This window comes from Trichomycterus rosablanca, chromosome 19, assembly GCF_030014385.1.
Source record: "Trichomycterus rosablanca isolate fTriRos1 chromosome 19, fTriRos1.hap1, whole genome shotgun sequence".
Lineage (NCBI taxonomy): Eukaryota > Metazoa > Chordata > Actinopteri > Siluriformes > Trichomycteridae > Trichomycterus > Trichomycterus rosablanca.
Window position 1 is genome coordinate 23,217,854 of NC_086006.1, and position 9,374 is coordinate 23,227,227.

A 9,374-nucleotide genomic window follows, 5' to 3' on the forward strand; every position below is an offset into this window, starting at 1 on the left:
AGAGGCTGTTGTGCAAGAAATGAGCTCCTGTTTTAGAAGACTTGACTTCTGAAGTAACGTTGTATAGCATAACTACACCACAGCTTCAGCTCACAGAACATCTAATGTTCTCCTCAAGAATTAGAATAGACTAGAATTCATTCTTTCCTCCATGTCATAATTATATAAAGCCCACTTACAGGCCACTTCCATCACCATGTTTTACATTTGCCTTCAACTTCACACATTAATAAAGGCTGTACAGTATTTACTTTTTTCCAAACACAACGCGCCCCCTGGTGTCCAAATGTTTCAATTTTGTTGTTTTTGTTGTTCTCTACCAGTGATGTTGATGTTTTTCTTGGTAAACAATGGTTTTCTCATTGCTACTCTCATATATTATGTTTTCGCTTTGACTTTTGAGCTTATCCAAGCGTAGAACACATGTTGTTCGTTATGTTCTCCCGAGACCTTTTGTGACTTATTGGAGAATTTTTATCAGGCTGACACTTCTTAGTAAATACTCCTGTGGTTGAAGTTTTCTTGATTGGGAAATGATGGCTCTCATTGTGGATTGGTAAAGCTGTAGAGTCCTAAAAATAGCTATGTAACCTGGTTCAGGTATATTTTGGACACTTTCTCTTTAGTTCTTTTGGAATTTTCCTAGATTCTGGAATAATGCATTGGGTGGTTGCTTGACCTGACTTATGTTTTACCAAGCTGCAGAAATAAAGCCTGGTTGTGATCAATCAGCTAAACTGACCTATCAGTTCTGTTTAGTAAACTAGTTAATTGGGTAATCAAGGGGAAGGATGTTTAAACAAAGGTAATATGCATATTTAATCAATTTGTTTGACAAATGAAGTTTCCTTTGTGTAATAAGATGTTTCATAATTAGTAAATATAAGCAAAAACAGAGGCAATCAGAGGAGATGCCAAAACGGTTCACACCACAGTACTGTTTAGTAAACTGTAAAAAAGACAAAATATACATTATAAAAAGCAGTTAATTTATTGATATTTGAGGTGCTAAATCTTCACTCACTACATAATTCTAGCTGTGTAAGAAAGAGTTTAGTGTGCATGTTGCACATGGCAAAAATATGAGAAAAAAAAACATCGGTTACAAAAAAATACTTTTCTTTTATCACAAAACAATAAAAGTTTAAAAACTTAAAAACATGCAAAGCTAGCTGTTACAGCGACCACAGCTACCGTCTAAAGCAGCATTCTATCAACTAAAACTATAAAAAATGAGTAATTGTTTAAATAAGATTTCCAGCAGATAAAATCTGCATGTAGTCTGCATTCAGTGTTCAACAATCTGGAATACCCGACCTCCTAATCAACAACCGCTTCAGATATACAATCAGTGGCCACTTTATTAGGAACATCCCTACACCTACTGAGAAGTGACAGCGGTGCAGAACTTAACAAACAAAAACTGGATCTGAGGCTACAGTGGGCACAGGCTTACCAAAGCTAACGATGGGAAAATGCTGGTCTAATAAATCATGATTTCTGCTCCGACATGCAGATGTTAGGGTCTGAATTTGGCATAACCAAAACAATTCTAGTACTAGTGTAACAGTGTACAAGATGCTTTCTTGCCACATTGGGCCACCTAATACCAATCAAGCATGGTTTAATTGCCTTCGTATAGACTAATTCAAACATTACAATGCTTCATGCCACAAAACACAAGCCGTCTCAAACTGGTGCCATGAATGTGACTTGGGATAAAGTTCCCTGTCATTCAATGGCCTCCACAGTCCCCAGATCAGAATCCATTACAGCATCTTTGGGATGTAGCAGAACAGGAGCAATATGCAGAAATTACATGACGCAATGTCAAGATGGACCAACATCTCAAAGAAATGTTTTAAACACATGGTAGAAGCCATGAGTCCTGCCCAGTGTTTGTATAATGTTCCTAACAAAGTGGCCAGTGATTGTCCTGACCGCAAGGGAAAAATTGTTATGCGCTTGCACACACACACACACCTCAGTTTGGCCCTATTAATCCAGTGTATTCAAGCTTAAACAGAGGTCTGTACTTAAAGCTGCAGCATGTAACTTTGGGAGATTTGTTATCATTCAGAATACAAATTAACATTCAGCTAGCATTCAGGTGGTGCTTAAAGTTGAGCCATGAATCCACGATGACACAACCCAAAAATATCTGCAAAATCTTTGAGGTGTAAGAATTTTTCTTATTTGATTTTTTTTACATGTACAGATGTTTGTAAATAATTAATTTCATTAAATAAATACTCCAGTGGTTTAAAGCTTATCTCTGTTCACCACATCTGTAACATATGAGTTATTACTGCAAACAAAAAGAATTAATCTAAAACATTTCATTATGAATGGAATTAGAACTTGTAGGGGCGGCTGTTGAAGCAGTCGAAAAATCTTTGAGACAAATGTACTTCTGTCTATTCATGAATTCAATTACAATGAAAGACAAAAAACTTGTTTGCAGTGATCACTCTTGATTGGCATTTCAAATAATTGATTTTGAGACACTATGCCTCAGGGTTCTCTAGTGGCGCAGCGGTAAAGTACATCTCTTGAGGATCTGGGCATACAGGGTTCGAATCTTTGTGCTATCAGCCGATTGGCATCTGAACCGATTTCCATACAGTTAGTCTTTATAACTTCTAACACAGCCGAACAAGCGCTTCATATAAATCAGACACAAAATTTAATGGCATGTTTTTGCATCAGGATTTTCTTTTTCAAGGCAACAAAAAGAAACAAACAAAAACATCTTGACTAGGTGGATGTGCTCAGTAAAAATGTTTTCCCAGCCCTCTCTTTCATGGGTACAAATAGTTACGTAAATAGTGTTTTTGTAAAACACTAAAGAAAAAGGTGACAAATTGAGATCATCCTTATTTTAAAACAAGAGCAAAACCATTGTTACTGATTAATTCATTCCAACCCTGCAAACAAATAATACGACCCGGCACGACACTGCATGCTTGCATTAGCCGAGTTTAAGTAAAATGTGTAGATTTACGCCTACCAATACTAAAATCATATTCAAATTAATACAGTGAAATGAACTCACAGACATAATCAACACACTCTGGTAAGAGTTGATCTTTTTTCCTTGCACAAGGCTAATGTGATATGAAAAAAGAAAAATACTAAGCAAGTCACTTGTAAAAAACATATTTAAGTAGTGCTATTTTGCTGTCTGGTGTTTAAAATTAGACTGAAGTATTTACTCACTTGTCAGTCATTATTGCAGATGAACAATCTCTCTGTGACTCTGGAATTACAATTTTTTTGTCCCCAGCTATGTGCTACAGTTGCAGACATCTTCCTTTAACTCATGACAGAAAAAAGTACTTATAGCTGTTGTTCTGAGTTTTATGCACATTAGTACTGTTTGTAATAATTGCTGGTTATTCTGTTGTATAGCGGTTATGACAACAGAGAATGGAGCAATCAAAACTCCATAACACAAAGACTGACAAGCTGTTCATAGTTTGTTCTGGCTCTATAAGACCTCTATAGCAATGAAACACTCTATCCATTCATTAAAACCCTTAAAGGATGTAGAACGATCCTCTAATCAGTAACAAAGCTCAGTAATTATTGCCTGTGCAGTGTAAGAAACTACACCAGCCCTTCCAGGGGCTGGAACTAGCTACGTAAAAAATACAAACAAACAAAAATACTCCCCTACTAGCTCACACCAGTCTGAAAAACAATCACTGATTGTAACTAAGTAGGGCTGGAGCTAAAGACTAAAGAGGCTAAAGAGTTTTTCCCCTGAAGCTCCGAGATAAGTCTGATGCAGAAAAGCGCCCCCAAGTGGTTGCACCAGGTTTGCTCCTCTCTGGCTGAGCTGAACTCTGTCACACTGCCAGCCGGCTGCTGCTGGTGTTGGGCTGCAAGGGGCTCCATGACTGCTGTGCAGGTTCTTGTGAATATGACTGGTTTTCACAGCATGATGTGTTCTCCTCTTTAGGAACGCCAACAGCACACAGGCGCCGGTGCCTAAGTAGCCGGTCGGTTCTGGAGAAGTTCTAAAAGAGAGAGAGAGACATTTAGAGAGGAGTGCTTGAGATGTCAAATCTCATGAGCATCCCTACGTTCAGATTTTTTGTGTTTCTATGCATCAAACTGATTCCGACTTAAGATTCTGATGTGTTTGAATCTAACTGTCGAAGATGTCACTGGTCGACTTGCTAATGACTTTCTCTCTTTAAAATCCACATTCGTAACGTAAAACTGGTGATTATGCTTATCTTACAATTCAACAATACTGCCACATTCACTTCATTAAGCTGTTTTCGATTTAGTAAAGCATCTGATTAAGTAAGACTTCAGTATTTTAATGAGCTGCTGTAATCCTGATGGTTAGCAGTTAACCATCAACTTGGTTGTCACTTAAACAAAATGGCCAAAATTGGCATCCCTAGGTGAATGGTGAATAATGCAGCGTTTTGTACGATTTCACTTCTAACCACCAGGCGGCGCCACAAACACGAGCATTTCTAGCACAGACGTCAATGGAAGATTTCGTTGAAGAGCTCAAAACTATTGTAAAGGAGGGAATAGTTTAGCTATAGATTAGATTTAGCCTTTAGAAAAGGATTGTTTAGTATTAATTATGTTAGCTTTTTTCTTGTAAAGATGTTACATTTATCTCCAGTCTGTATGTGTTGAATTCATGTGCTAAAGTTCTATTATAACCAAATACAAAATTGTAAGGACACTGAAGTAAAATTTTCAGTTCACTTGATTTTCATGTTTTTAGCATTGCTTTATCCTGGTCAGGGTCACATTTCCCCGGAATCACTGGGCACAATGCACTAACACACCCTGGACAGAATGCCAATCCATCCCGGGGCCTCAACAACTATTCATCCTCAACCACCTCAACTGTTCCCAACCTAAAAATATTTGTGCCAGTTCTGTTAATACAGCATTTGTAAGGTCAGGCCAATTCATACTAAAAGCGGTCAAAATTCTTTGCAGGGCACTGGAGTTCCTCCAATGGAGAATAATATATTTATATTATGGTTTAAATACACATTTAGAAATGGATGTGACTGAAACACCTGAACCTAATTATTAGGTTCATATACTTTTGTTTATAGAGTATTTTAGCATGCAAAGCAAAGATATAAAAAAATATTTTACTAAAGGAATACTAAAGGCAGTGGTAGCTCGGCGGTTAAGGCACTGGACTAGTAATTAGAAGGTTGCCGGTTCGAGCCCCACCATTGCCAAGTTGCCACTGTTGGGTCCTAAACAAGGCCCTTAACCCTCATCTGCTCAAACTATATTCAGTCATATAGCGTATGTCGCTTTGGATAAAAGCATCTGCTAAAAGATGAAAATAGACAACCCTCATTTGTACCCCACCCCCTCATTCCTGTGTAGCACTGGGCCTGTGTGTGAGAAAGGGTTTAGCGTGTGTGAGACAGACCTGCTGACAGCGGTCACACTGATAAGGTTTCTCTCCACTGTGCACTCGTTTGTGTCTCTCCAAGTGGTAGCGCTGAATAAACCGCATCTCACACATGTCACAGCCAAATGGCTTCTCACCTACAGTCACACACACATAATTCACAGAGATGAGAAATAATAATGTCAAATTAATATGCATGCATGATAGTTATTGGTCTAGGTTTAATTCCAACATAGCATTAATTCAAGCAACATTTGTCTCTGTATTCTCACCCAATTTATAGCAATAAAATGCAATATCTGGAGTGTCACAAGAACATTTTCATTTCATGGATTTTACTTCATGGTTCATGGAGAAGCACAGAAGCAACACACCAATAAAACAAGAAACACTGAACATCTCTCGAACATGTTTCAATCAGTGCTACAATTCAACACTATGTTCTGCACGAACATCTACAGTCCATCATTCTTAATTTACTGTGAAATCTTTGACTGGCCTATTACATCTGGGAAGTCATGGCTGGCACATAGCAAAGCTAAAATGAAAAGGTCATTGTTGATAAGCTAACCTGTATGGGTGAGAATGTGCCGTTTCAGATGGTAACTGCTCCTGAACGCTCCGTAGCAGTGATCACAGATGAAGTTCTTCTGGACTTGGGAGTTGAGTGAACTGTCATCGTTCTGCTCAGCCAGTTCTACCTGAAAATGTGCACAAGCACAGTAAATCATGCTGGTCTACACAAATGATTGTAAAAAATGCAATAAAAGCCACAATCTAAGATTTGTTTATTTTCTTGAATACAGCTGGTAGTGTAAGTCTAAAAATGTAAAGTACTTAGATTGGGTCTAGATTAATAAATCTGGATCAAGACATTCCTATTAAGTACACAATAGAATAGCATACTGACAGGGCGACTACTCGCCTGAGACTTTTCTCTCACTTTGACAGGCGTTCCAGACTTCCTGTTCTTCTTCTTTAGCTGTAAACTCTGGCTTGTCTGCATGTCCTTCTCCTCCAGCAGCCGGGATGAGTGGAACTCTCCGTCCTTATTAACCAGCTGCAAGTGAGAACAGGTTGTTTCTATACATTACAGTTACTATCATTGCTTAAATGTTTATTTGCCTTTATTTGAATCACATCAGTCAAAATAAAGAGCATACAACATTAGTTAATAAGATATTGACTGGCCAACAAAACAAGTGTTTGACTTTGTGACCAGTGAGTGGGGCATAAAGAACAAATAAGTTTCTGATTTCTAAGGTTAGCAAATTTGTTTTGCAAATATTCCCTATTATCTAATAAAATAGCTCAAATGTTGTAACCCTATAGGGAACCAATCTCTCAGGTTAGAAGCTCTGCTTTAGAATTTCAGAAATCACTTGTTGATTCAGTGAGTCAACTGATTCCAGGTTTCGGTTCTGTCCCTTACCATGGGTGAGCAGCTGACTCCAGAGGGCAGCACCATGTGACTGTGGTGACTGTGGTGACTGTGGGCATCTTGGTTATCCTGGTTATGAGTCTGGTTGTGGTTGTGACTGGGGTTCCGGTTGTGACCCAGTGGCGAGGTCATCTTTTTATGGTTGGCTGGGGAAGTGGCCTGCATCAGAGCCATGCTGGAAAGAACTGCCTCACAGCCCAGTAGTCCAGCCTGCCACAAACACACACACACACACACACACACACATATATACACACACCAGTGTCAAGACTAAATGTTACCCCATTTCGTTGTTTTTATGACCCCTGCTGAACTCTGATTTGTCAGATTTTCAGTTGTTAGAGAGTTGTTCCAGAGGTTATAGCAGATACAGCAGAGGTCAGAAATAGATCAAGAACAGTCCATGACGCCACACCACTGATATGTAACAGCGCTGGTTACAAATGTAAAATAAAACATTTCAAAATGTTAAACAAAAGTGAAAAAGAAAACCACTGACCCATTTCATGTGTTCTCGGACTGAGCTGTTGGAAAGCTGTGACATCGCAGTGGTGTGTGTGAGTGTGTTGGGGGAGAAAGACTTCACACTGGGTAGAGAGAATTAATAGATATCATAAAAAAAAAAAAAACATAAGGGCATGACCCTATTTACTAGACGAAGAACATGAGGCCAATAAAATGCCCACATAGGCTGGGATTATATGTGCACATGCAGATTTGACACAAGCAGCACTCACATACAGAAGGTACTTCTGTGTTTCTGGAGAATTAAAAATGACTCCAAATATTTCATCTTTAAAAAGGAGGACAGTGCCAAACCACCTCAATACCAACGGGGGGCATCTAGCCTTCTTATTAATTGCCTTGCACTTACTGACCATGTTTATAAAATCAGTTTGAGGTGACCTTTGTTTTGTGATTATATCACATAAGAAGGGAAATTGTGGCCATAAGAGGATCCACATAATTAACAAAAATAGTACGACATACTCCAAGATTTGTATTAAGGAGCAACATCAGACCAGGCAATGTTTTTCTAATCTTTAAGTCTGTGCCCACTGTAGCCTCAGAGTGACAGGAGTGGAACCCACACCTAATGTTCCTATGCATATGTAACACTAAACCTTTCTGAAGGAGATTTAAATGAACCTGATAGACACAATATTTAAATAAAACAAAAAGTAACAAACACAGCTGAAAATGCTACTTTAAAGGAGCTACATGGCCAACACTGTGAACAGAGACACTGCATCTCTTTTATGTCCTATTGACCACAGAAAAAGAGCAGCAGTCATAAATAGCACCAATGTTGTAGCTGTGCCACCGTCTTATCTAATAAATATCACAGCAAACTTCTGGTTTCTTCTCCACTATTCAAAGATGAATTCAGAAATAAATACGCAGATAAATAAATACAAAATGTTATCAGAAAGCAGCAGGAGAGGAATTGTTGGATGGAGCATCAATGTACATTGAAGTTAACTACATGGACTCCAGTCAACGCTACCAGTGATCTGTATAGCCAGACAGTAAGTACTTTTTAATGCAACTGGCAGAAACTGAAAGTGGGTGACACACAGCAACACCAGTCCTGGGGACCAGGGTTCAATCCTTGCCTCCGGCCACTATCTGGCAGGGGTTTAGCATCCTAACTTGTCTATGATGGTTTCTTTCGACCTTTCGAACACATGCAGAAGGTGGATAAGCTGCTCTAAACTGCAAGGATCCGTGAATAGGTGGGCGCATTATGACCCTGAGATGGACTGGCGCCCTGTCCAGGGTGTCATCCTGTGTGACGGGTGGTGCAGAAGCCACAGCAACCATAAGAAGTATTTATTTATTTATTAATATTTTAACGTCATATTTTATACACGTTGGTTACATTCATGGCAGAAACAGTTTCTGGTTACACAAGATTCATCAGTTCACAAGTTTAATGTCAAACACAGTCATGGACAATTTTGTATCTCCAATTCACCTCACTTGCACGTCTTTGGACCGTGGGAGGAAACCGGAGCTCCTGGAAGAAACCCACGCAGACACGAGGAGAACATGCAAACTCCACACAGAGAGGACCCGGACCGCCCCACCTGGGAATCGAATCCAGGACCTTCTCGGTGTGAGGCGACCCCTAAGAAGGATAAAGCGGTTCGTATAATTGAATGAATTAATAAACAGCAGTGCTAACACGTTAAGGCGCAGGAGATAAAGCACTACACCAGCGATTAAGACCAGAAGTCCCGTCCAGTACTGACGTGTAGATGCAGAAGTGTGCGGAACACCGTTAGTGCATCGTGCACCGTGTGAAGAGGATTTGGGATCGAACCGACCTGTTCACAACAACAACAACAACAGGGCGTGTAAGTGACTTCAGCTCCGTTTATTACCGCTCACTCACTGTGCTCGCGTTTATAACTCAACTACACACTGTTAAGCGTTTAGCCCACATGCGTAAGCCGTCGTGTTGGTTCTGCTTTACCTGCAGCGACTCTGAGATCAGTTCTCCACCTCCGACTCACA

At 39.5% G+C, this 9,374-nt stretch overlaps 1 protein-coding gene across 2 annotated transcripts; it reads right to left on the reverse strand.

Annotated features, from left to right (window-relative positions):
* Window positions 1-2,663: 2,663 nt before the first annotated feature.
* znf740b (zinc finger protein 740b) lies at window positions 2,664-9,374 on the reverse strand. 2 transcript variants are annotated; one of them, XM_063015276.1, is made up of 7 exons: window positions 9,334-9,374; window positions 7,354-7,441; window positions 6,846-7,064; window positions 6,357-6,473; window positions 5,985-6,114; window positions 5,432-5,550; window positions 2,664-4,022 (listed from the first exon to the last, which is right to left on the reverse strand). In XM_063015276.1, the coding sequence occupies exons 2-7, from the start codon at window positions 7,396-7,398 to the stop codon at window positions 3,852-3,854; spliced, it is 801 nt and encodes a 266-aa protein (XP_062871346.1). In that variant the 5' UTR covers window positions 7,399-7,441; window positions 9,334-9,374; the 3' UTR covers window positions 2,664-3,851. The 2 variants fall into 2 exon arrangements, with proteins under 2 accessions (XP_062871346.1, XP_062871345.1); XM_063015275.1 differs by having other exon boundaries at window positions 6,339-6,473.